Source organism: Acinonyx jubatus, chromosome E3 (assembly GCF_027475565.1).
Source record: "Acinonyx jubatus isolate Ajub_Pintada_27869175 chromosome E3, VMU_Ajub_asm_v1.0, whole genome shotgun sequence".
Taxonomy (NCBI): domain Eukaryota; kingdom Metazoa; phylum Chordata; class Mammalia; order Carnivora; family Felidae; genus Acinonyx; species Acinonyx jubatus.
The window spans coordinates 19,093,651-19,120,676 of NC_069398.1; the positions used below are offsets into that span (position 1 = coordinate 19,093,651).

The 27,026-nt window shown below is 50.8% G+C and overlaps 1 protein-coding gene and 1 long non-coding RNA gene across 5 annotated transcripts; one reads left to right on the forward strand and one right to left on the reverse strand.

Moving 5' to 3' along the window:
- Positions 1 to 578: 578 nt before the first annotated feature.
- ZNF629 (zinc finger protein 629) lies at positions 579 to 27,026 on the reverse strand. Of its 4 annotated transcripts, none has more exons than XM_053213470.1 (3): positions 26,950 to 27,026; positions 6,592 to 6,699; positions 579 to 6,436 (listed from the first exon to the last, which is right to left on the reverse strand). In XM_053213470.1, exons 2-3 carry the CDS (start codon positions 6,662 to 6,664, stop codon positions 3,903 to 3,905), a joined length of 2,607 nt encoding a protein of 868 aa, XP_053069445.1. In that variant the 5' UTR covers positions 6,665 to 6,699; positions 26,950 to 27,026; the 3' UTR covers positions 579 to 3,902. The 4 variants fall into 4 exon arrangements, with proteins under 4 accessions (XP_053069445.1, XP_026907462.1, XP_053069444.1 ...); XM_027051661.2 differs by lacking the exon at positions 26,950 to 27,026 and adding an exon at positions 9,302 to 9,504; XM_053213469.1 differs by lacking the exon at positions 26,950 to 27,026 and adding an exon at positions 8,932 to 9,080.
- Positions 7,414 to 18,713, forward strand: LOC113596823 (uncharacterized). The gene is made up of 3 exons (XR_008294675.1): positions 7,414 to 8,587; positions 10,134 to 11,059; positions 14,635 to 18,713. It is a non-coding gene; the product is annotated as an uncharacterized LOC113596823 (long non-coding RNA).

A 27,026-nucleotide genomic window follows, 5' to 3' on the forward strand; every position in this document is an offset into this window, starting at 1 on the left:
GTGAGGGCTTATGGGCTACCTCCTTGGGGATGAGAGGACAAGCCAGGCCTCCATCCAGGTCTCTTCAGGTCTCTCCTAGACAGGAGGCTCTGGCCCAGAGGAGGGCTGACCGGGCCCCAGGTGAACCAGGGGAGGTGGCTGCCAGCTTTTGGAACCAGAGCTTAGGAGCTTTCCCTTGTGGCAAGTCTTGGGAGGAACGCGGTTGCCATGGTCAGAGAGGCCCCCCTGGGGCTGCATGGCTGGATGGGAGCCCACCAGTGCCGGACGCACCAGGCAGCCACCCAGGAGTCAGCATGTCATGCTGGTGCCAAAGCCAGGCACCAAGACCTGCTTGGCTCTGCCACCATCTCAGCACATTTCTCCCCCTTTCTCCCAAGGATATGGATTTTTGAAATCCACAAACCCTCAGGCTCCTATCTGCAAGCACCAGATAGGGATTTGAGGGCATCTGAATGAAGGGTGCAAGGGTGGCCTGGGCTGGGCTGAGCTTTTGAGGTTACAAACGGACCTGGGCTCTGGGAGAGGACAGGCTCCTTCAGCTCTTTCCAGGCTCGAAAGGGAAGACAGAAAACACCCGGGAAATCTTATTCCCTTTATTCTCTTCAACTAATCAACATGACCACCGGTGACACAACACTGTTATTGACACACAACACTCAAAAGTGGGGCCTCTCTTCACTCCACGGAGACAAGTCAGGTGAGTGGGGCTTCCCTAATGGGGGCAAAAGAGTCTGGGGGCTGCTCACCTGAGGAGCGGGTGTCATGGGATCCCACCTCTTGGTCGTGATGGTTTCAAGTTTCCCCACCATTCAGGATTCATGCCTGCTTCTGTTGAGTTCCCATGTGACCTCCGTAGCCATAGCAGTTCCAAGTTGTACCCTAAGCTCAGATCAATGTCCCCTCTCCCCCCTTGCTTTCACCAGTGACTCTGTGACCCTGTCTGTTGGGCTCCTCCCCCAGGGCACTTCTGAAGTCAGGCCTGCGTGGAGCTGGACAGAAGGGTTTGGGGACACCACGCCTTCCGGACTAAGTTCTGGTGGCAAGTGCCACGACCGACCCCTGGACCTTTGCCTACTCTGGTCAGAGAGACTCTGGACACTGCCACCTCCCCAAGCCAGCTCCCTGCTTAGTTCCTCCTAAGATGTAGCTCACTCTGGGAGGGAAGCACCTGGGTAAAGGTGTTTGGGGAGGTGGGCAAGAGAGAACAGGTCACCCCCCAGAGGTCTCCGATTCTGCCCCTTTCCTGCTATGAAACCCCAGACCCCACCTAATCGTGTCCACGTCATCCATTCAGTACCGGAGCCAAGACCGCTGGCCCTCACCCATCCCTACAACATGCGAGCATCCTACTACGTGTGCTACACCCTAGTCCTCAATAGGCCTACAGTTGGCCTTTGACCATACTGACCACCTCCCCTCCCCCCCGGGACCGGCCCCTGAGCCCCAAAGGCTGCTCTCCAGGACTCTCCTGGAGACAGATTCCTCAGACCTGTTTCCGAGGGGCGCTGCTTCTAGCTTTACAAGGGGTTTGTCTCTACAACTGAAGTTTCTTTCTACTATCATCTTAACAAAAAATCTTTGACTTGGAGAATGGTCTCTTCCTCAGTCTCATAGGGACACCCCCTTTGTTGACGCTTCTGTCAGTAGAGATTCGTCAGGCAGGCTCCTTCTCCCCTCTCAGTAGTGCTTTCTGACCTGGCACTTGGGTGGGGTGGGGCTTTACACAAATGGCATAAGGGTCTCCCCACAATTATCCAAGACCTGCCTTTTCCTTCTCCCCAGCAGGCCTGGGTTTTTCCTCTTGCAGTGTTCTAGATTTTGATCCTTTGAATTCAAGGTCATCCCTTTGGGGGCAGGAGAGATGAAGGGTGAAGGGCTTTCACCTTTTGAGCTTTTGGGTAATGGAATTAGAGGTCTCTTCCACAGCTTTGAGGAGTCCGGTCGCCCTCTCCAGGGATGCGACTCCTGAAGGGCCCCCTCACCCGGCATCTCAGTTCTGACTCCAGGACCACAGTGCGTTAGTGGTACCAGCGTGGGTCAGTGGGCACTTCTTTTAGACCCAGCACTGGACAGAGTCCTCGCTTTCCTTAAGGGTCTCCAGGGTGACGCTGTGGGGTTCTTGTTACAGATGTTTGAAGAGTTTTCACTCAACCATTTTATAGGGCAGCAGTCTCTCTCCCCTGCCACACACACTCAGTCACATTAGCGGGTCTGGCGGCGTTAATGAAAGAGTGGAACTGTGTGGTGTGTGAAGACAGGAGATGGGTCGGGCCAGGGAATGTGTTTTTATCCTCCCATTTCCCTCCGAAGGTTGCTGGCTGAGGAGGAGAGGAGCCAAGTGGGTGGGATCTGTCCCCATCCAAGACCATGATCAGGCCGGGGCGTCACGACTTCAGAGAGCTCCAAGTACCAGGGGGAGGAAGGTGGCCAGGCCTCCGTATGCTCTTCAGGGACCCATGGCCCAGTCTGGGAGGGTGTTTGGACCCCCACCACTACGTGCAGGCTGGCTCATCCCGCCAGCAGCCTCGCGAGCAGCTCAGATGAATAAGTGAGGTTTAAAAGCAGGTTGCTGGGTAATGAGCGCTCTATTCTGTCGACTTGCTGTCCCTCGTTGCCACAGAGAACCCACACATGACTCTCACTGACTTGGAGGAGAGACGTCTAGGGAGGATTTAACCACACACAGGCCTTGAGTCTCTGAAGGGCTTTATTCTTTGGAGGTCGACTAGCAGCAGCTCCCCCTCTCCACTAAGGACAGAATTCGAGGAAGTGAGACCTGGTGGCAGTTAGATTTCAGGAGAAACCTCCTGACAGTGAGACCTGAGAATGGGCAGGAGGGACCCTCCAGCCCCGGAGGCCTCTCAGACTAGAAGTTCCCCATCCTGCCTGGCTGCGGGGAGCCCCGGCGGCCTGAGCTGGGATCTGCTTGCACTTGTAGCTTAACAAGCTCCCGGAAACAGAGAGGACTGGGCAGCCCCGAATTGGCTGGGTTCCATCCACAGCTTCACCTTGGTTTGCTTTCCTCAAAGCACGAACAGAAATCTCCCTCCTGCCCCCCAATTTTTGCGGTGGCTTCCCAGTATTCTTAAAGTTTCTATGCACCCCAGATTTCAGCCTTTAAAAAGGCTTGCCATCACTTTTTTCCTTCCCCATTTTTTGATTCTTCCCGATAAGGAATTCCATGGGCCTCTTCCTCTAACACACAATCACCTAAGATTGGCCTCATATCCCAAGGAACCCCCAGTGCAGCGAGCTGGACTTTCTCTTCCTAGTTTCTTGGGTCGTTTCTTCTCTGTGGGTCTGGGGGCTCCGCATCACTTATTTTTCGCCTCTCCCCACACTAGTCCCCAGCTGAGCATTTTCCTCAGTGTCACTGTCCAAGTCTTCTGGTGAGAGAGGCTCCCTCCCGTACTCCAGGGGGAGAGAACACTGTGGAACAAGTTCATGGGAGGCTCTTCTACACCTTCTGAGGGTCACTCCTCTCGAGTCAATGCCATTGGATTCCCTGCACTTCCCCGACCCTATAGTTTCACAAGGATTTTGATAACAGTTTTATAGGGTTGTCTAGAGACATATTAGGACCTCTTCCTACAATTAATAGGGCTTTTATCCACTATGGTTTATAGGGTTTTTCTGCTACAGACTTAAAGGACTTTTTTTTTTCCTACATATTTATAGGGTTTCTAACCCAACAGTTTTTCTCTACTGCCTCTTATAAGTGGTTCCCACCAACAATTTTATAGGGTTTCTCATTACTGATGTAAAAGCACTATTTATACCCAGGGTTCTTTATGCTCCGTTTCTCTACAATCTGATAGGGTTTTCCTCCTTTCCCCACATAACTTCTGGGGAGAGCCAGTGTTCCTCTCAGGAGAGAGAGGCCCCTGGTCTCCAGACTCATTTCACAAGGTGACCCCTGGGTGGCAGCTCCTATGGAGGAGGAGGGCCGCGACTTCTGCGAAGCCGTCTCCACACTCAGGGCACAAATAGGGCTTTTCTTCTGAGAGGGTCTTGGGGTTTTCCCCATCCCCATGGCTGCTGCTCCCTGTGCGGGTGGAGGCCTCTCCCTCATCTTCCTGGCTTGTGGGCAGGGTGGCTGGCTCTGGAAGGGACTCCTCGGGGGTGGGGGACTTTTCTTGGGTGTGGGTCTCCTGGTGCCGGACGAGCGCCAGGCGATCGAGAAAGGAGGCCCCACAATCTGAGCAGCTGTAGGGCCTGGCCCCCAGGGGGCTCCTGAGGTGCTCCAGGAGGACAGAAGAGCTCTTCCCCAGCTCTGGACTCTTCTGGGGTTTTCCACCTGCATGCACTTTCTGGTGCAGCAGCAGCTCAGAGCTGAGGCCAAAGCTTTTTTTGCATTCAGGGCATTTAAAGGGCTTTCCACTTAGGAAGGGACTGGGCCCTGCCCCTTCCCCTAGACCAATCCTATAATCAGGAAAGAGAAAGGGCTTTTCATTGCCGTGGGTGAGCTGATGTTGGAGGAGCACAGCCCGATCCAGAAAACTTTCTCCACAGTGGGAACAAATGTAGGACTTGGAGGAGAGCAGGCCCAGCCTTTGGCCAAAGCTCTCCTGCCCTTCAGGCATTTTAAAGGGCTGTCCTGGGGGTTCGGCTCTGCCCTCCGCAGCACCTGGATAGGAATTCCCTCCGAAAGGGAGCCTGGGGGGTCGGAACTGAGGCGCCTTGGGGGCTGGGTGTGCGATGAGGCCATCTGAATTTTTGTAGGGGTTTTCTCCAATATGGATGCGCTGATGCTGCATGAAAATGCCCTCGTCGTTGAATCCCTTTCCGCAGACAAGACACTTGTGTGGTTTGGCTCCGGGGGGTGGCGTCAGCAGGGCAGGGTCGCCCAACCCCAGCAGGGTGTCGCCCTGAGCTCTCCGGGCTGGGGTCTTGCCCCTCTCGTGAACCACCCGATGCTGCTCCAGCTCGTGCGCCTCCAGGAAGGCCTTCCCGCAGTCGGAGCACACGAACAGGTTCTCATCCATGTGGGTGCGGACATGGGTGATGAGGTTGGAGCTCTGGCTGAAGCTCTTGCCGCACTCGGGGCACTTGTAGGGCTTCTCGCCCGTGTGCGTGCGTCGATGCTGGATGAGGTGGGAGCTGCGGATGAAGCTCTTGCCGCAGTCGGAGCACTTGTAGGGCTTCTCGCCCGTGTGGATGCGCTGGTGGCGGATGAGGGTGGAGCTCATGATGAAGCTCTTGCCGCAGTCGGCGCAGATGTAGGGCCGCTCGCCGCGGTGGATGCGCTGGTGGTTGATGAGGTTGGAGCTGACGCTGAAGCTCTTGCCGCACTCGGGGCACTTGTAGGGCCGCTCGCCCGTGTGCGTGCGCTGGTGCCGCAGCAGCGTGGCGCTCAGCGTGAAGGTCTTGCCGCACACCGGGCACTTGAAGGGGTCCTCGCGCAGGTGAGTCCGCTGGTGCTTGATGAGGGTGGAGCTGTGGCCGAAGCTCTTGCCGCACTCCAGGCACTCGTAGGGCTTCTCGCCGGTGTGCGTGCGCTGGTGCTGGGTCAGCTCCGAGCTCTGGATGAAGCTCTTGCCGCACTCGGTGCAGCGGTAGGGCTTCTCGCCGGCGTGGATCTTCTGGTGCTTGAGGAGGTTGTGGTTCTGGCCGAAGCGCTTGCCGCACTCGGGGCACTTGTAGGGCTTCTCGCCCGTGTGCGTGGCCTGGTGCTGAATGAGGTCCGAGCTGCGGTAGAAGGCCCGCCGGCACTCGCCGCACTTGTACGGCTTCTCGCCCGTGTGCGAGCGCTGGTGCTTGATGAGGTTGGTGCTCTGGGTGAAGGCCTTCTCGCACTCCGTGCACTTGTAGGGCTTCTCGCCCGTGTGCGTGCGCTGGTGCTGCACCAGGTTGGAGCTCCAGCTGAAGCACTTGCCGCAGTCGGGGCACTTGTAGGGCTTCTCGCCCGTGTGCGTGCGCTGGTGCTGCACCAGGTGCGAGCTCTGCGTGAAGCTCTTGCCGCACTCCGAGCAGGTGTTGGGCCGCTCGCCCGTGTGGATGCGCTGGTGGCGCAGCAGCTTGGACCACTGGCTGAAGCTCTTGCCGCACTCGTTGCAGATGTAGGGCTTCTCGGCCCCGGAGGGGCGACCCTGCACCAGCTCCCGCAGGCTGGGCTCGTTGGCCGGGACCACGGGGGGGCTGTTCCACGTGGTCAGAGTCCCCCACTGCCAGCTGGCCTCACAGGCCTTGGTCCAGTCAGACGGGGTGGGGACTACCTCGGGGGCGGGGGGGTCCAGGGGGGTCTGGTGGTCCAAAGGGTTGGGGTGACCCGGTGGGGTCGGGGGGTCCCCGGGGACTGCGGGATCCTGGGAGGGTCTCTCCAGGGGCATCTCTGATGGGTCCTTGAATTCTGGACTCTGAGCTGGATCTCCCAGGATGATCTCCTCCCCAGAACTTTCCTGCTGAGGGCTCTCCTCTTCGTTCCCACTCTCGGCACCTACAGAGAGAAAGGGAGTCTCCAGCCCCCATCTCCTTTCAGAACGCGGGGTCGGGTCTCTCTTCCCTCCCCTGGGTTTCCCTCAGAGTCTGGGCCCCTCCCTGAACTGGGGCCGCTGTCTTGTCAGGACTGCAGTCCCTTCTTGTGCCCCTCACCTCTGTGAGCATCGTTGGGGCTCTGCTCAGGACCCTGCAGATCTGGGCCCCACAGCGCCGCCTCAGGCTCCATCCCAGAGCTCAGGACTGCCCAGTGTTCCAGGGACCCTGGTGGGGGCAGGGGTGGGGGTGGGGGTGGAGAGAGGAACACACAATGGAGTTCATCTGCTTTTCTTTACTCCCCAAGTCCCCACTCCTTCACCTGCCGGCCCCAGGCCTTATTACTCCTTGTGTGAACTTCAGCTTCCCACCTCCCCATTTTTCTGGGCATCCGTTCTCACGTTCTCAGTTCTCACCGTGGGCCCCCTACCCCTGCAGGCCTGACTCCTGCTCCAGATCTTCAGTGCACAACTAAGCCAGTAGGTGAGTTTAAGAGTGTAATTAAAAGCTCATCAGCCATAACCCTTTGAACCCAGACTGGGGGCTAGAGAAGCATCTGACACCCACAGGGGAAGGAGGCTCTCACCCAACCCCTCTGATGCCCAGAGGCTGAGAAACCTGTTATTTTGCTAATCAGAGGAAGCTCATTAAGACTCTAATTTTCCTCCTTAATGGGGCTGCTAATTGGGACCAATAAACTTTCCTTATGAGCCCAGAGAACTGACAGTGCCTGGAACACAACACTTGAAGAGTTAAAAAAAAAAAAAAAAAAAGCAATCAGATTTCCCTGAGGGGACAGGGGCTCTCCAAAAGCACTGGGGCATTTTCCCGTTATCTGTTATCCACACAGAAAGAAGGTCAAGCAGCCGGGGAGGGGTAGAGCAGCCAGGGTGGGGAGGAGGGGTGGGGGGCGGTGGTGGCAGTTAAAAGCCATCGGGGGCTTCAGCAGGAATGACCTTGAGAGGGAAGTGGAAAGGCAAAGGGAGAAGGGACAGGTGTGTGGAGGGTGCCCAGCAGCTGACACGGTGTCTGTGGTGTCCTTGTTATCTCTCCCAATCCTCCCCACAGGCCTGCTAGGGGCCCCAGGAATCAGGTTGTCCATTTTACAGATCAGGAAATCAACACGCAGGGAGATTTCTCCAAGGTCACAGACTGGGAAGTGGCAGCACTAAGACCAGAAATGCAAGGTTCTGTGTCTGGCTTGCCCTGGCCTCCGAGAGGGAGATGACCTTGGGAGTCACGTGAAACTCATAAATGTGGGCTGCTGGCAGGAGATGGTGATGAAGACAGCTCAGACAGAACCTGCTGGCCACGAGATAGAGAAAGTCCCAGGACCAAGAGGTTTCCGTGACTTGCTGAATCCAGTGACTAGGCCTGATAGTCTGCACCTGTGATCTCAAAACAGTACTCCCCACCGAAGCCTGCCATTATCACGCCCATCCTGGCACCCCTTCTTCTATTTCATTTGCTCTGTTTTGTTGGTGCCGTATCCCATGCCTAGGACGGTGCCTGACACATAAAGAGGTGCTTGCTAAGTTTTGTTGAATGAATGAAGGTGAAATGAATGAGATGCCCCTGTTCCTGGAAAACCTGGGTGGCCTAATGCCTTTAAGGGTCAATTTGCAAGGGGATGACAGCAAAGGAACAGGAGTCCAGAGTGGCCTCCAGGTAAAACATAGGTAGCTATCACTCCAAAAAGGGTGATAGGATTCCAGGATGAGGGCATAAGGCCACGGGAGCTAATTTCTAGGTTCCCACAATGTTTAGAGCCTGAACAGAGTCCCTGGGGAGGCCCGGGGCTGTGAATGGCTGTGTGGGATGGGCACTGCATGTATGGGGGCAGTGGTGCAAGAAGACGCGGAAAAGACTCATGAGGAGGCAGCTGGGAGACAACCAAAGTGAAGCAGGAGCTAGCCGGACCCTGCCAAACAGCAGCAGGAGGGATGGGAGTTAGATTTTGGGAAGTAAATTAATTTCTTCATCTCTGCAGCAACGTAGACTATGAGGATGCCCCCTCCCCCATCTGTAAGTGTCTTTGGAGTGGTGGAGGCAGGGAGCCTCCGCTGAGCTGGGGGCTGCCTATTCTGAAGAGGCCTGCTGTGCTCGCCTAGGACAGGTAAGAGCTCATGTACCTTGAATGTCCCGAGAAATTCAAGCTCAGCTGTCCAGAGCAGAAGGGAAAGGGTTAAAGCCAAGGCCGCCATGGAGTAGGAAAGTGGGAACACCAAGGGAGACAAGAAGTGCTGAGAGCCCACCCAGGCCCAGACCCCAGGGCACCGGCCTTGGACCCCGCTCCAGCCGAGCTGCGGAGGGAAGGAGAGAGGGAAGGAGAGAAGCAGGAGGCTGCCTCACAGAGGTGCGGAGAGCGGCCCAGGGTGACCCTGACATGGAGGCAGCTGCGGGAATGCAGCCGCCCTGGCCCCGGCACCCCCCCACCCCAACGCCCGCACCAGCCCGGACCCTGGACTTCTGCTCGGGCCGGTACCCACGACCCTGTTCCGGCTCCCGGGCCGGAGACCGGCATCCCGGCCTCCCCTGCCCGCGGGGCCCCCAGGATTCCGGCGCTCCGCGGCGCCCCGGCCCGCCGGCGGCCCAATTCCCTCTTCCCAGAATGCTCACGCCCTCCCTCCCCTCCCCCACAGCCAGACCCTCGCGCTCTTCCCAGAATCCTCGGCCCCTCGCGGCCCCGGCCCGGCCCCCACCCCACCGGCGCCCGGGGCGGGGAGGGGGCGCAGGCCCGCGCGCCCCCGCCTCCCGCGCCCCATTGTTCCCGGCGGCCGTCCCGGGCCCTCCGGGCCACCCCCCAGGAACCCAGGCGTCCCCAACTCACGGCTCTGGGGTCTGGGGAAGGCCGGAAGGCAGAATCCAGCCCCAGGGGACTTAACCCCTTGAATGCCCTGCCTCGGGGGGCGGGCTGGACGCCGAGGACTCTGGGGTCCTTCTCAAGGGGTGATCCCAGGCTGAGGACCCGGGGACCAGTTCAGGGTGACTGGGACGGAGCAGGAAGTGACCCCAGCTTCCCGGGCCCCTCTAGCCTGGAGTCAGAGCATCAGCTCTATGGGATTTAACCCTTCGCCTCCCGCAGCCTGGGAAAAAAAAAAGAGGACGGGGAGCGGGGAGGTGGCCGAGACGACGCCCTTCTGTCTCTAGCGGGAGAATCTCGGGGGAACCCAGATGCCAGTGGGGGTCTCCAGATTGCTGGCCACTCTCCATCTCCAAGGGACTCTGCCAGCCACTCCCAGAAAGCCCTATCTTGGATTTGGTGGCTGCTTGTCCCCTGGGCCTGCCTTTGTTGGGACTCAGACCCAGGGATGGGGCTCAGATGAGCCTGGGTTGTGGTGTGGGAGGGAACATCCTACAGACTAAAAATGGCTTAAATGAAATCATAAGTCATGGCAACAAGAATTTGGGCTGAAAGGACAAGCGCAGCCAGGAGGGATTTCTAGCATGCTTCTTTCCCCCTTAGCTGCCCTGGTGGCAGGAGGGAAGTCAATGGGGATTCCCTGACCAAGGAGGGCCTTTCATAGCTCATAGCTAGAGAGACCTTTAAAAACCTGAGAACACTAGGGGCCTCCCAAGGCCCAGGTTACCTGGGCTCCCAAGTTTTAAAGCCTTCATCTCCTCCCTCCTCACCACAGTCCATGATTATTCCCATTTTGCAGGAAAAGAAACTAAGATGTGAGAAGTGCGGTAACATGCTTAAGATCAGGTCATTATTTCACTTGCACACGTTTGTACTGTGGGGAACATAGAGGTGGAGAGATCTCAGAGCCGAACAAGAATCGGGCTTTCCACCCTCAAGAACTCAAGACGTTTGATAGTGTGTATGTTATAGACACAAAAGATTCACAGGAGAGTGTGAACAGGGTTATCTGCCCAGGGATGTGAGGGAGCGAGCACAGGAACAAACTGTATGTCAGAAATCGCTAAAGAGGACGGCAGCTCCTCTGGGCCTACATGTGGGGTTCAGAGAATGTGGTCACCAGGAGAGAGAGCCCCACTGGGCCCTGCCCCTGCTCACTTCTCAGCGCTGACTCCTTCATGCACCTTCCGTTCAGGCATGTCTGCATCCTATCTCTGGCTCCCATCACCTTTGACAGACACCTCACTCTCACCTCAGGGCCTTCGCCCCTCCTGGTCTCCCTTTCACTGCTCCGTTTCTCACAGCACAGCATGCATCACTCCTGATGGAATATTTGCATGTTTGCGTCTGTCTGTACTTGTGCCTCCCTCCTGTGCGCACGCACCTTAATGTCCGTGCCACCAGGGGAGGGGCTGGCCTCTTGGACTCACTGCTGTCTCTCCAACTCCTGGAACAGTGACAGGCATGTAGTAGGTGCTCAATTCACACAACACGTGGGATGGTCATCCTCCCATCTCTTCCAGCTGTTTCTGGGTCAGATGTGGCAAAGTTGGGCAAAGCTGGGCTCTGGCTGCACAATCACGTTCATAGTTCAGACACCCTTGCTCTGAGACAGGTGCAGAAGAGGAGGATTTGGGATCTGAGTGGCTTGCAGGGCAGATCCAACCGTCACTACCGTCTCCTCCCCTCCAAGGGCTGCAGAAGCCTGACCTGGCCTGGGGGGCGGTAAGTTTATGGGAAAGCTGTGCCCTGGAGGCTCACAGGAGAGTTTAAATTGGCCTACGCCCTTTTTGTTATGTGTGCAGTTTTTTAACCAAATTAATTGCCACTTTTAGAAATTAGTACTTTTAGGGGCACCTGGGTGGCTCAGTCGGTTGAGCATCCGACTCTTGACTTCGGCTCAGGTCATGATCTCGCGATTCATGGGTTCCAGCCACCGCGTTAGTCTCTGTCTGCACTGATGGTGTGGAGCCTGCTCCGGATTCTCTCTCTCTCTCTCTCTCTCTCTCCCTCCCTCCCTCCCTCCCTCCCTCCCTCCCTCCCTCTTTCTGTGCTCCTCCCCAATTGCTCTCACTGTCTCTCAAAATAAATACATGACTTAAAATAAACCCAACAAGTTTAAAAATCAGTACATTTCATATACAAATCCAAATTTCCCACTTCTTTGGAAAATCCAAAGATATGGCCACAAGACCCAAATTTTCACATGACAGCAACTGGCTGGGCAGTAGCTTCCTTCCTTACAAGGCCAGTGGCTTTCTAGTTTGTCAGTCCCTGTGGCTCCTATTGTGACTCCAACCATGCAGCTGAGAGGTGGTCTCAGTTTATCAATGATCATCCATTGTGGATGCTCCAACACCCATTTGACCGTAGGTACTGATTCTGTACCCCTTGGTCTGTGTCCGCCAGGTTTAGAGTAATAAATACAAGGATGATGTCCTCTGAGTAGTTACGTTCATTGAGTATTTACTGCACGCCAGACCTATTCCAAGGGCTCCATGAAACTTCACAACAACTCATGAAACCAGTATTATCAGCCCAAGGATAGAGGAAATCACTTGCACATAGCTTATGAGGGACAGAGCTGGTTTCACACCTAAGCATGCTGACTCTAGGGTCACATGGCCCCTAACCACAACTCTCCGAATGGCTCAGGTGTGTCTGGAACCAATCAGCCCTGCTGTCCTCTCCCTCATCTTGCTCCAGGAGCTGAAGAGAGGAATCTGCAGGGTGGAGCACGCCTGGTCAGTCCAAGCCGTCCTCCTCCGGCAACAGTTTGCTCGTCCTGCTCCTAGGAAAGCAAAAGGTGCTCTGACTGTAGGTGACAGTATGCTGTCCTGTTACTTACAGGCAGCTGGCACAGCGGCCCGAAAGGAGACCCTCCTGGCAGGGGAACTCCTAGAAAGATGAGGATGACCCACCCCCCTTTGCCTTTCATGGACAGCCCACCGCCGTGTTGTTCTCGGTCAGGGCTCAGCAGCCTTCCACATGGCCCCTGAACGCACGCCCTTGTATCCCAAGGTCCAAGTTGCTGTGAGAGCAGTGAGGTCCTAGAGGTGGACCCTGGTCCCCACCCTGCTCTGTCCTCACCGCTCATTGTGGTCTTGGGCAACTCACTTTGTCTCTTGGGGATTTGGCTTCTTCCTTAGAAAGATGGGCCTTGGTTCCCCAAGGGACGGGAGGGGTAAATGAGGTGATACAAGAATTCAGAGGTGATCAACTCTAGCCAGGGCTGCCTCCTTCTTTCTCGTCAGAGCACACAGCCCTCTGCCCAGCAGGAAGGAGAATCAGGAGCCTGGAAACTGTGTCCTGAGAGACACAGGGAGTGTGTAACTTGGGACGACCCAGGGCCTTGAGCAGAGGCTCCAACCATCTGCTGTACGGAGGGGGCCACTCTCAGGCTGAGAGTGTGGAGCTGAGAAGGCTGCTCAGTAGGACGGCTGTCTAACCACAGGCAGGGGAGGCTCCAGCAGATGCCAGCAGGAAATGCTTCTTCCCTGGCGATGTGCACGCCCACAGGGTGTACTGGGGGCTGCTTTTTTAGGAGTGTGGAACTCAAATGTGGAACAAGAGCAGGGTCCCAGAGCTAGGAGATCCCTTCCACCTCTGAGATGCCAGGATCAGTCAATCCTCTGCTCAAGAACCTACAGCGGCTCCCTAAGGCTGCTCCCATCAAGTCCTACCCTCCTGGTGCCTCCTAACCACCATGTCCCTAAGGCTCAGAGCCACGACCTTCCCTTACGTTCTCTTCCTCAAAAATCTCCAGCTCAACGTGGTCAGTACCAAAAATCATTCGTGTCAGTGGCTAGCCCTGTTCCTGTCATTGCAGGCTTGTTCTTTCTCTCCATTTGCCTACCAGACCTGTCCACGTCACAGTCATCCAGATTCACCAGCTCCATTTCTCTACACGATACCTAGTCATCTGCTCCCCAAGGCCTGAAGGGCCGTCCTGTGAACCCCGTTCCTCAGTAGGTCCTCAGGCATACGGCACCCCTGCTGACTCTGCCCACTTCTTCTGTCCCCCCTGCCCCAAGCCACTGTCACCCCCTGGTTCTCATCCCTGAATTACCACAGTGACTTCTGACAGGTTCTCCAGCCTCCTGTCCCCCTGGCTTCTTCCCACCCACCTGGTCCCCCGCGGTTCTTCTGAAAAGCATCACTTTGTTCACCCTCAGAATGCCTCTCCTCCGGCCTCATGATCAATAGCGGGTTTTGTTTGTTTGTTTTAATTTTTGAAAATTAAGAACTTTTATATTTTTATTTTTGTTTATGTTTTTTAGTGTTTATTTATTTTTGAGAGAGAGAGAGGCAGAGTGTGAGTGGGGAAGGGGCAGAGAGAGAGGGAGACACAGAATCTGAAGCAGGCTCCAGGCTCTGAGCTGGAGCACAGACAACACGGGGCTCAAAACCCACAGACCTCGAGATCATGACCTGAGCGAAAGTTGGACGCTTAACCAACTGAGCCACCCAGGTGCCACAATAGATTTTTATATTTTGACAATAACTTTGACTAAGCTATAGGAAACCACATATATAGTTGGGTAAGTAAATGTAGATATATATAATTTAAATACAAATAAAAGTAAATATGGGCACCTGGCTAGCTCAGTCGGTAGAGCATGCTACTCTTGATCTCAGGGTTGTGAGTTCAAGCCCCGTGTTAGGCATGGGTCCTGGTTAAAAATTTTTTTTAAATAAATAAAAAATAAAAGTACATAAATATATGTATACCGTTTTGTTACCAAGTATCTGCATGAAGGTATGAGCTGAAATAGCTCTAGTCATCACAATTCTGGGCCTCAGTTATCTCATCTGCAAAATGACACGTCAGATCAAATGTTCTCAATGGTAAGGGTATTACTCTCTGAAATACTTTTGTGTATGTTTGACTATTTGGGGAGGATACATATGTGCCTATAAACGATAGTGGTTTCTGGGCAGGAGGACTGAGGATCTGGGGTAAGAGGAAGGCTTACCTTTGGATTCTTGGTTCTGTTTGATGATTTCCAATTTTTAAAAATCACTTTTTACTATTTATTTGTTTATTATAATTATAATTCTTGCAGAATATATATTATTTTGTTTAAGGATGCATTTTTATTTTTTTAAGTTTATTTATTTATTTATTTTAAGTAATCTCTATACCCAACATGGGGCTTGACCCTGAGATCAAGAGTTGCACACTCTTTTGACTGAGCCAGCCAGACCCCCCTCAAAATCACTTTTTAAACGGTAAATATTGAGTATAAGGTTGGAATGGAGATCGTGGGGTTAAAACAACACGTTGATTTCCTTTTCAGGTTTGTCCTGATCCAAGTCACGTTAAATCAAATTCAAAGGATTTCCTACCCATATGTGACACGTGGGCTAACCTTCCAGAGAGGTCTCCAGCACCCTTGGAACAGATGCTCTACTGTAGCCTAAGCATGGGAAAGGAGATTGAAGACAGATGGAAGAGAGGATTATATTGTCACACAAGGTTACAACACTTAAATCAGTAAGCTCTCAAACACTTGAAGCCTGATTCCACCATTGCCACACTCTAGGGAACCTAGACTTGTGGCTGGAAAAATGAAGCCCCAAACCCCCAGAGCGTTGGGTCCCGTCTGAAACCAGCCTTTCTGCCTCTTTTCTCAGAGCCCTCTAATGTGATCCCACCGACACACTGGGTCATAGGCTCCACCCCAGCCTTCTCTAGAATGCTTCCCCTTCTCTCTCCACAGGGCAAGTCTCACCTGTCATCAGGGTCCTGTTCAAATGCCAGCCAATGTGAGTCTCGGCCCTGATATCCACCCCCATTGACTGTTTTATAACGTATACTCTCATTCACATTAAAGAATTTGTTTCTCTTGATACAAGGCAGTTATTCTCACCCCTTTTTTTTTTTTATTCATAAGGGAACAGTCGGACTTCAGACAGGTCAGTTAACATGTTCCAGTCACAGAGCAACTGTGAGAACTTGGGATCTGTAGGTCTTGGATTTTCTGACTCCGGGTCTGGGGCTTCCCTTCTTCAAAATCCAGCTAAATCCTACCCCTTCCTTCCTGAACTACAGTGTCTCCTAGAGAACCTCCCTCACCTTTTGTCACAATCTGACTGCAGGGATTCCTATGTTTTACCCGCCATCTTGGCCACATCCGGGTACCCCCTGCACTGTTATTTATTTGATATTTTTCCTCTGTTCAGTGCATTTTCCTTCACTGAAAGAAAAATATCTGAGAAGGAAACTCAATGTCAGTGTGATGAGTAGGAAATTGCTCCTTATAAATCGTAAGTGTAAAAATGAATGCAATGCAAAAGTAACTCCAGATGGTTCAAAGACCTAACACTGGAAAACTTTTAGAAGAAAACTTAGGGGTAAATCTTCATGACTTTGGATTTGACAATGGTTTCTTGATATGACACCAAAAATACAAGCAACAAAAGAAAAAATAGGTAAATTGGACTTCATCAAAATTTAAACATATTGTACATTAAAGGAAACTATCAAGAAAGTGAAGACAACAACAGAATGGGAGAGGAAACGTTAGCAAACCATATATCTGATAAGGGACTTATATCCAGCATATATAAAGAACTGTAACAACTCAACAATAAAGACAAACAACTCAATTAAAAAATGGGCAAAGAACTTGCACATTCTCCAGAGAAGATCTACAGATGGCCAACAAGCACATGAACAGATGCTCAACATCACTGGCTATGAGGGAAATGCAAATCAAAACCACAATGAGATCCTACTTCGCACCCACAAGAACAGTTATAATAATAATATTTTCTAGAAACCTGAGAGTAACCGGTGTTGGTGAGGAGGTGGAGCAATTGAACCCTCATATACTGCCAGTGGGAACGGAAAATGGCACAGCCACTGTGGAAAACAATTTAGTGGTCCGCAAAAAGTTACACATAGAACCATCAGCAATTCCACGTCTGTACCCAAGAGACATGAAAACATAGGTCCACATCAAAACTTATATACAAATGCTCATAGCAACACTATTCATAGTAGCCAAAAAGTGGAAACAACCCAAATGTCCAACAGATAAACAAAATGTGGTGTCTATTCATACAATGAATTAAGCCATACAAAGGAATAAATTACTGATATGTCCTACAACACGGAAGAATCTTGAAAACATTATGCTAAGTGAAAGGAACTAGATACACAAGGCTGCGTATTTTATGATTCCGTTTCTATGAAGTATCCACAACAGGCGAATCCATGGAGACACAAAGCAGATGAATGGTTGCCAGGAGTAGGGGGAAGGAGGATTGGGGAGTGGCACCTTAATGGGTACAATATTTCCTTTGCGGTGATGAGAATGTTCTGGAACTAGATAGAGGTGATGGTTGCACATCAGTGTAAATGTACTAGATGTCACTGAATTGTATACCTCAAAATGGCTGAAATTATAAATGTTATGTGAACTTTACAGTACAAAATTCAATCAATATTAAATTATGTTAATAAATACCATTGATATATTGTTGCATAATTAGGTGAAGACTCTGGGTCTAAGGGACTCAGTTTTTGCATTGTTTCTGTTTTCTTTTGTAAGGTTTATTTATTTTTGAGGGGGGGAGGGGCAGAGAGAGAGAGGGAGACAGAATCCAAAGCAGGGTCGAGGCTCTGTCAGCACAGAGCCGGGTGTGGGGCTCGGACTCACAAACTGCGGGATCATGACCTGAGCCAAAGTCAGAGACTTAACTGATGCCCCTAAGGGGTTCCTTTTGTTGTATGTGAGAAAGTGCCAGAGTCGGAGGCACAGAGAGAGCTGAGAGGGGATAAAGGCCTAGCACCAAGATGAGACTCTCCCCTGGGTGGAATCAAAGGGCCTGAAGGAGAACAGGGAGGGCCACCTTTCTCCCGGGGCTGTCCCAGCACCTGGGCACCACCTTGCGTGCTGCCCGGACGCTGGTACAGGTTACGTTGTACACAAAGGCGCCGGCCGGGGACAGGTATGATCGCATTTCAACCCTGGCTTCATCCAAAAGCCAAAGACCATGTTGTAGAGGCTGCCTGCCCAGAGAAGGAAAATTTCAGCAGTCCGTCTGTCCCGAGGGGGCACCCGTCCGTAAATCACCCGAAGGTACCATAGATTGGCAGCTGTCCTATGTGGTGAGAACCCTTGTAGTGAAAGCCGAGGAACTGGAAAAGCCAGTCAGACTTTGTTTCAATTCTTGTTTCTGCCACATTCAACTGTGAGACCTTGTTCTAATCACCGGACCTTCTCTGAATCTCTGTTTCCTCAGCTGTAAAATAGGGAAACGACCGCTCGCTCCAAAGAGTATGAAGATTGAATGAAGTGTGTGTACATACTGACTGTTCGTTTTTTCCCCCAGTAGTTAGCTTTAGCTTTCACCTTTGGCTTAGATACTTTTTTTTTTTTTTTTTTTTTTGGTACTAGAAAAATAATATAGGGGCACCTGGGTGGCTCAGTCGGTTGAGCGTCTGACTTTGGTTCAGGTCATGATCTCATGGTTCTTGGGTTCGAGCCCCGCATCAGGCTCTGTGCTGACAGCTCAGAACCTGGAGCCTGCTTCGGATTCTGTGTCTCCCTCTCTCTCTGCCCCTTCCCTGCTCATGCTCTGTCTCTCTTTCTCTCTCTCAAAAATGAATAAACATTAAATAAAAAATTTTAACAAAAATAATATAACTAGGGGTGCCTGGCTGGCTCAGTCAGTAGAGCATGCAACTCTTGATCTCAGTGTCATGAGTTTGAGCCTCACATTGGGCAAGGAGCCTACTTTTAAAAAAATAATAAAATAAAAAATAACATAACCATACTAATGAACATATTAAAAAGCGAAATTACTCATTTTTCATCTGCTCCCAGTTCAATTATTTTTGCCCCTTGCTGTATTTCCTTCCTATATATTTTTTCTAAGCTTTTTTTAAAAACTTAGTTCTATGTTTTTGGTGCTTTAATGTCTTCCCAGCCAAAATTTTAATGGCTGTCTAGGGGTGCCTGGGCGGCTTAGTCGGTTAAGCATCTGACTTCAGCTCAGGTCATGATCTCACAGTCTATGAATTTGGGCCCCGTGTCGGGCTCTGTGCTGACAGCTCAGAGCCTGCCTGGAGCCTGCTTCAGATTCTCAGATTCTGTGTCCCTCTCTCTCTCTGTCCCTCCCCCTCTCACGCTCTGTCTCTCTCTGTCTCTCAAAAATGAATAAACGTTCAAAAATTAAAAAAAAAAATTTAATGGCTGTTTGTATGATTCCTGCTAGATACACCATATTTTTCTGAGTCATTGCCCTGTTGTTGAATATTTACACTGCCTTTAGTTTTTGCTCTTACAAATAAAATTCGGTGAACATCTCTGAGAGTATATCTCTGAAATTTTGATCATTTTCTTAAAAGACAGTCCCAGAAAAAGAAACAGTGGGTCAAATCTATGAGCATTTCCCTGGCTTTGGTGGTCCATAATCTTGTAATTTGTTGTGACTCCAAATGCAGGATTTCCAGCCTATATCTATCTTGTCTCAAGGATGTGAGGAGAGATTTGATTCCATGCCTTGCTGAAATCCATATAAATGAAATCTAGAAAATGTCCTTCATCTGTGAACCTAGTAACCTTATAACCATAGAAAACAATTCTACATAATAGGTGGGTGTGAGGATTAACGCATTAACACATGACAAGTCTTAGACCAGGGCCTGGCATGAGGGAGCACTCAGTCCCTATTCTTGTTTTCGCTGTGTAAAGGAGGCAAGACTATTCTGGGACTGCAGTTCTCTGTGGCCTTCTAGCCTTCCCTGCTTTCCTCACAGGCTCTTAGGCTGTGAGTTTTGCAAGGTTGTTAACACTTGACTAATGGCTTCTGATTACTAAGAGGTTTTGTTTTGCTTTGTAGATTTGTTCATTTACAAACAAAGGTCCATAAAGAGGACCATGAAGTCAAAGATGGACAGCCTTTCTCTAATATATACGGCCTCAAATATTAAAAAGATACCTTTGGGGCACCTGGGTGATTTTTTTTTTTTTTTAGTTTATATTTATTTATTTTGAGAGAGAGAGGGAGAGAGAATCCCAAGCAGACTCCACGCTGTCAGCACAGAGCCCAACGTGGGTCTTGATCCCACACGGGGATCGATCCCATCACCAGCGAGATCATGACCTAAGCCAGTATCAAGAGTCAGACACTTAACCAACCCAGCCTCCCAGGCACCCTTAAGCGTCTGAGATTTGAGCACAACTCAGGTCCTGATCTCAGGGTCATAACTTCAAGCCTGTGTTGGGCTCCATGTGGGGCGTGAAACCCAGTTTAATTAATTAAAATTTAAAAAGACATCTTTAAGTGGCTACCATAAAGGAGATGAGGGAATCTGGCAGTTGTATTTGTTTCTTTATTTATACCTTGCTTGGTTTTGAAAAGGACCTGAGGCATTTATAGATAGCCACATATTCTATGACAGGTGCCTGGCATCTAGTAAGACTCACAGCCCCTGGGGTGCCTGGATGGCTCAGTCAGTTGGTTAAGCCTCTGACTCTTGATTTTGGCTCAGGTCATGATCTCATGGTTTGTGAGTTCGAGCTCCCCCTCAGGCTCCATACTGGCAATGAGGAGTCTGCTTGGGATTCTGTCTCTCTCCTTCTCACTCTGCCCCTCCTGCACTCTCTCTCTCTCAAAAACAGAAAAACCTTAAAAAAAAAAAAAACTTAAAAAAAAAAAGACTCACAGCTGCTCAACATTGGCTATGATCACTGATAGTAGCGGAAGTAGTAAATGTCATTAACAAGACAAAAAACAAACAAACAAAAAAAGCTAAAGGGAGTAAAAAGGAGAGAATGATGACATGAATCCAGGTGGGTAAGAAAACACATGACATACGGCTATTGCTACAAGTGTTACAGATTTGCTGAGTTTTCTAGAGATCCAAGCATATGGGTACATAGTCCATGTGAGGCTAAGGAGAAAGTTCTGTGAGTCCTCATCAAAATGACATTTTGCGATGCGGAGGACCATGTCTTCAACCCCATCCCCTAATTCTGAATCCAGTCCAACACAGAGACAGATGGGGAAACCAAGCCCCAGTGGTGTAGGAGATATTTCATGGCTGTGCTAAGTTCATAAATCCAGCCAATCCAGCTTTTAAAGCCACTGTTAACGAGGCGCCTGGGTGGCTCAGGTCATGATCAGTTTGTAAGTTCCAGCCCCGAGTCCGGCTCTGTGCTGACAGTTCAGAGCCTGGAGCCTGCTTCAGATTCTATGTCTCCCTCTCTCTCTCCCCTCCCCCGATCCTGCTCTGTCTCTACCCCCCCCCAAAAAAAGAATAAACATTAAAAAAATTAAAGGCACGGCTACAAATCACACATCCCACTTTAAGCAATCCCAGTAAAGGGATTACCTACAACATGTATCTTTTGGCTTTAGCGGGTTGGTAGATACACAATATTATCTTCTCCTAGCCAGCTCCAGCAGGCATTCACAAAGAATGAAACCCCGTGGCTCTAGAAATACACAACTGGCAAGAAGATGGCTCTGTTTCACATTATCGTAAGGGGAATAATACGTGGAGGTTTTGTCGTTTGGTTTTTCACCCTTGAGATCTGACCACTAGGTTTGGACAAGCCTGCTTTTTACAGGGGCGATCAAGCTCTGCCTGCTTCCAGCTGTTCTGTGTCCAGGTGATCTTCCTTTTGCTCAGGGGTCTAGGGCCTGTAACCCCACAGGGCTTGGATTTGACCTTCTTCCTTCCATTTTAATGAATATCTTTTGTGTCAAGCATTTGATGTGAGTTATTTTAAACTTTTTACAATAACTCCGCCAGTGGCTATTTCTGCCTCGACTTTATGCTGATGAAATAGAAGTTCAGAGATACGTGAAATAACTTGCCCATGGTCACCCTGCTAGTAAGTGCTGAGATTTAATGCAGTCCTTAGGACTCCAGACCCTTATTCTTCCCCGCGCCTTACCAATCATCTGTTTAATGGTGTGATTTAAGATTCCCGTTGAGTTAAACATCAAGTTTTCTGCTTTGGCTTGTATTATTAGTATGTTTCTCTTGTTTTGAAAACTAAGACTTCATTTGTCTCTAGATTTTGTGTCTTTTCTCCAATGGGTCACGTGGCTTAAAGCGTTCATTGGCAAATTTTCTTTTTCCTTCTCCAAGTCAGATCAGGAGATGAGGATTAATTCAAGGTGCACAGTGCTTTTTAAAAATTTTACACCTCCAGGGCACCTGGGTCGCTCAGTCGATTAAGTGTCCAACTTTGGCTCAAGTCACGATCTCATGGTTTGTGAGTTTGAACCCCACATTGGGCTCTGTGCTGACAGTGTGGAGCCTGCTTGGGGATTCTCTCTCTCTCTCCCTCTTTCTCTGTCCCTCCTCTACTCGCTCTATCAAAATAAATAAATAAACTTTAAAAAATTTTTACACCTCCAGTGGTAGGTTTCAATTCCCTCTTACCAGTGTTTGTTACAAAAGAAATCTCATAATGCAAATACAAACAACCATGAACTACTATTTTTAACCTAAGAGGCTTGCAAATATAGTTTGCTTATGGACTATGTGGAAGAAAGAGGCACTCTCAAACATTATTAGTAAGAGCATATATCTACACTGCCTCTTTGGGAAAAGGAAAATTTGGCAACCCTGATCAAAATTCAGAATGTGTACACCCTTTGACCTGACAAGTCTACTTCTAGATTCTACAGGCATGGTGTGCACAGTGATATTCAGCAAAGTGTTGTTTCCATCACAAAAGACTGAACATAACCTACATGTCCACTAACAGGGAAGTTGACTAAATAAATTATGGCATATCTATATAACGAAATACTCAGCAGATGTGGGGGAAAAAAATGAAGCAGATATGTACAAACTGACATGAGACATTCTCCAAGATACGTTGTTATATGAAAAAAGCAGGGGGGAAAGCAAGTGACTACAACGTGTTCTCATTTTTGTGATTTTTGTTACGTATATTTATTTAGTTTGAAAGAGACAGAGACAGTGTGAGTGGGGAAGGGACAGAGAGAGAGACAGAGAGAGAGAGAGATAGAATCCCAAGGAGGCTCTGCACTGCCAGTGCAGAGCCTGATGCTGGGCTCGAGTCCATGAACCCTGAGATCACGACCCGAGCCAAGATCAAGAGGCCAAGACCAAGAGTCAGATGCTTAGCGGAACCACCCAGGCACCCCATATTTGTGTTTTTCTAAAAGGAGACACTTGCATATGCATAGACTATCTTTAGAAAGACGCACAAGAAACTGGTCACAATGCTCAGGGGATGATGGTAGGGGCTGGAGACAAGCAGAGGCAGGAGGACAGCCTGTTTTCCTTTTTGTCTTTTTATACCATATGATTTTTTTTTTCAGAATACAAAAAGAAGTTGAGGCGCCTGGGTGGCTCAGTTGATTAAGCATCGACTTTGGCTCAGGTCATGATCTCATGGTTCATGAGTGCGAGCCGCGTGTTGGGCTCTGTGCTGACAGCTTGGAGCCTGGGAGCCTAGTTTGGATTCTGTGTCTCCCACTCTGTCTCTGTCTCTCTGCCCCTCCCCAAATCGTGCTCTGTCTCTCTCTCAAAAAAAAAAAAATTTTTTTTTTTAAATATAAAAAGAAGTGAAAAAGAAAAACATAAAAGAAATCTGATTAGAAATCATCTACCCTGTGTTGTAAGACTGGAGGAAGCGTGTATGGTCATCAGACCAGGGTGGCCCCATACTCCACATTCCGCCCTTGGGTTTGTTGTGTGAGACACCCGGTGCCCTGTTGTGACTAAACCACTGACTTGCAGAATGACTCTGGGAAAACTCGAAGCTTTCTTGGCATTTCTAGGGTGCAGAATACAAGATGCACAATGTCCTGCCCGCTCAAAGCTTAAACCGGGTAGAGGGAGCAGCGTGACCAAGGGCCTGGAGGTGAGAAACTCTCTGGTTCCTCATCTCCCGTGGCCAGCCAGCCCTTTTCCTCAGAGCTTCCATGCCTGCACCCTCCCCCCCGCCCCCCCCCCCCCCCCCCCCCCCCCGCTGCCTTCTTGCATGACTGTCAGAGTTGCTAAATCCCTAGGGAATGAAAGACAAGGACAGCCTGACTGTATTCTCCAGGGTTCCACCAACTCAAAAGACCTTTAGTACCAAATGCTGGAGCCCACTAGAAACTGCCCAGAGGGACCCTGAGAGTGGAAGCAGGAAGAAATGGCCGGTCTGACCAGCCACTGAGGTTTCCACAGGTTGTGTCAAAGGTTGGGCTCTTTGGTAATTGTTTTTGCACCTGAAAACATGGTTTTGTTTTATCCTTAAACAAATAGGGGCACTTGGTTGGCTCAGTCAGAAGAGCATGCAACTCCTGATCTTGGGATTGTGAGTTCAAGCCCCAAGTTGGGTGTAGAGATGACTAAAAATATAAAAAAATGAATTAAATTAAAAAAAAATTTGTACATACACTCAGTGCCTTTCTTTGGATGCCTGCAACTTGCTTCTTTGGAAGGTCACAAGATCCTTTTCTTTAAGCAAGGATAGCGTCTATACTGGGGCAGCACTGTTCATTATTATTTTTTTATTTTTTTAAACATTTATTCATTTTTGAGAGTGAGAGAGACAGAGCATGAGCAGGGGAGGGGCAGAGAGAGAGGGAGACACAGAATTTGAAGCAGGCTCCAGGCTCCGAGCTGTCAGCCCACAGCCCGACGCGGGGCTTGAATTCACGGACTGCAAGATTATGACCTGAGCCGAAGTCAGATGCTCAACCAACTGAGCCACTCAGGCACCCCAGCACTGTTCATTATTTTCAGCCTGTTGCAGGAGTTAGGTGGTTTTGCACAGCCTCCTCAAATCTGGACTAATGGGACATCCATGTCTGACAGCACTATTGGCTTTGATGGTTTAGTTCAGAATTCCCAGAAAATGTTTCCAAAATCAGAGCTGCAGTGTGGAGAAGAAAGGCATGCACTCTGGAGTCAGAAGGGCCTTGAGTTCAAATGTGACGCTGACATCCACCCATTTCCTAATTTCATCCATAAAATGGGAATAATAGTACTGCTTTCACAGAATTGCCCTAAGGCTATAGAGACAGGTGTATAAGGAACCTAGCACAAAGAAGGCCCTCAATAAATAGTAGCTCTTAGTATCATTTCTATCATGTTCTTCATTCTCATGCCACAAAACTGACCCTCTTAATACCTGTCCGTTTTCCAAAGGTAGCAGTAAAAATCGAAACAATGACAACTAGCATTTACTGAGCACTTATTATGCGAATGGCCCTCTCCTAGGTCGTTTACATGTTCACTGAATCCTTACAGCAAACCCTTGAAGTAGTTACGGTGCTTTTTTACAGATAGGAAAGCCGAGGCTCAGAGAGGTTTAATAACCTGTCCGAGGTGGCTCAGCACCTTCGTCCAGGGCACATGAACCCAGCGAGCTGGGCGCTGTCCTCTTGATAGGGGCACGAGAATCCTCCAACTGTTGTCGGGGAGAACACAAGACAACTCAGCGCTTCGCAGGGAGAAGGGGACGGATGCCGCCAGACGCGGCTTTGGCCGGCTGGGGCCGAAGGGGTTATTCCCACTGAGACGCCGGCGCCCGGGGCTGCTAGAGCGGCCCCGCCGGGGGCGGGAGGAAAGCGCACTTCCGGCCGCGGCCGGACTCCGGGAATCCCACAGGCCGGCTCCGGGCTCGCGGCGCTCGGCCGGGGCCTCGGGGCGGAGAGGGCGGGGCGGGGACCCCCGACCGGCGCTCCTGCCCCGCGAGTTCCGGAAAGGAGCGCCGCGCGCGCTGGGCCGGGGAGGGCCGGATGCCGCAAGCCCAGGGGCGCACCGGGCCGGGAGGGGAGGCGGCGGCTCTGAACGCGGCCGCCGGGTGGCGGATCGGGGGAGGCACGAGGCGGGCGGGCGGTTCTCCTGGAAGGGCCGGCAGCTTGGTCCCCTAGGGACCTCGAACCTTGCAGAGCCCGGGGTAAGAAAGCACCCGCTCATTCCGCCCCTCCCGAGTGCCGGCCCGTCCGCCTTCTCCACAATCCCCACAGCCGCCCGGAGAACCCGGAGGCATCATCCCCGTTTCGTAGGCGACTCGCTTGTACGGCCTGTTTCATAAACCGGCTTGTTCCAGGCGCTCGACGGGCCCGGAGCGGAGCCGCACTGCGCGGTGCTGGTTAGGCCTTGCGCTCCAGACCCCTTCCGCGGTGGAGCGGAGCGTCGGGCTGGTTTCTGTAATCTCAACGAGCTGCACCCGACCTGGCTCGCCCTTCCCTTTCTGCAGGCAGACGTGGGTCACATTGGAGCCATCTTTTCTCCTGCCACTCCCCTCCGCTGCCTGCATCCTCTCCTTTTAGACTTCATCTTTTTATTGTCCATTCTGTCCTTCCAGTCCCACTGCCACCATCTTTCAACTTCATTGTCGCAAACCCGCCTTACTGCAGTCACCTTACATCCAGAATGCTTCCTTCTTATTTCATAGGTCACTCTACACCCCACCGGTCCCCAAGGTCTTGCATCAAGCCACGCCCCTGTTCCAAGAACTTTCTTGGTCAAAAACTAAAACCATCTGTAAGCTCAAATCAAAACGCTTTAGCGCAGCATTCAAGGCCACTTAAAACTTGGCTTCAGCCCATCCTTCTAACCTGATCTCTCTCTTGGTTCCCGGACTAGAAGTTACAGACTGGTAGTTACAATTTGAAAGCGTATTTCAACTGGTGGGCAATTTCTTTCCAAAATTCGAGTTGCTATTTACCTTAAAACTGGGAAATTTCATTTAAAAAACAGTAACAACCAGATTTCTAGCTTTTGATGCGTCGGCAGAGCTGGAAACAGTTGGCTTATGTTCTTAGACTAAGCAAGTGATTCAGACTGGGAAGTGGGTTCCCCTTTCAGATAGGACTGTGCCCCTGAGCTTCACTCTCCACCCCCAAGTACGCTCTGTCTCTGAGCCCGAGTACCAGCTGCCATGCTTGCATTGTTTTTCCTGTAATGGGTTCTTGTGTCTCTATCAAAAGTGCACAAATGGATCATAAGTCAAGAGGCATTCATGTGTAAAGACAACAGAAGAGGAAGCACCCAGCCTCCATGCATTTCCTGTTCTTTCTTGGACCCTATAGCCATTTGAACTTTCCACTCAAGAACCCTCACATACAGCCAGATTAATGACCTCAAGTCCTCTCAAATGAACCTGAGGACCATATCTTCGCACACCCTCTCCATTAGTAAATTCCATTCAGCAAGTCCTTGGCCAGATCTCCTGCTGTGTGGAACATTTCCTGACAACCAGCCAAGTAACCAGCTCCATCCACCCATGCATCTCATCAGCGTGTCTGGAGGCTGCGCTCTGGGCCTGTTACACAACATACACATGGTAGGTGATCAAGAAATAGTTACCAGCTGGGTAAGTGGCATAGTCACACATGTATTATCCCCTTAGGTTATAAGATCTTTGAGGGAGGGGTCCAAATCGTATCCATCTTTGCACTGCCCTGGCAGCTAGCACACTGCCTGGCACATAGCAGGCATTTGGTAACATCTGAGGATATACGTGCCATAAGGAAATGCCGCAGAGAAGCAGTAGATACCGAGTTTCAGTCCAGTCCTATGTCTGGAAGCAGCACCCCCACTCCCCCAACCCTGAGTGACGCAGAGGGGTGGAGAGGCAGCCCCAGAGAACAGAGAGCAGAGCCCTTACGCAGTCCTGAAAGCCAGGAGCACTTCACAGACCCCTCGACCTGGCGGCTCTGCTCAGGATTCAGCCGAAGCTACGTC

What these genes read in the sequence shown, in the direction of transcription:
- ZNF629 (XM_053213469.1), bottom strand. Translation starts at nt 8,995, where the DNA reads ATGCCGGTCTCCGGCCCGGGAGCCGGAACAGGGTCGTGGGTACCGGCC. An exon ending in GGCCCGAGCAGAAGTCCAGG is followed by an intron (nt 6,700 to 8,931) that starts GTCCGGGCTGGT and finishes TGCCCCCACCAG; the next exon opens with GGTCCCTGGAACACTGGGCA. An exon ending in CCCCAACGATGCTCACAGAG is followed by an intron (nt 6,437 to 6,591) that starts GTGAGGGGCACA and finishes TTCTCTCTGTAG; the next exon opens with GTGCCGAGAGTGGGAACGAA.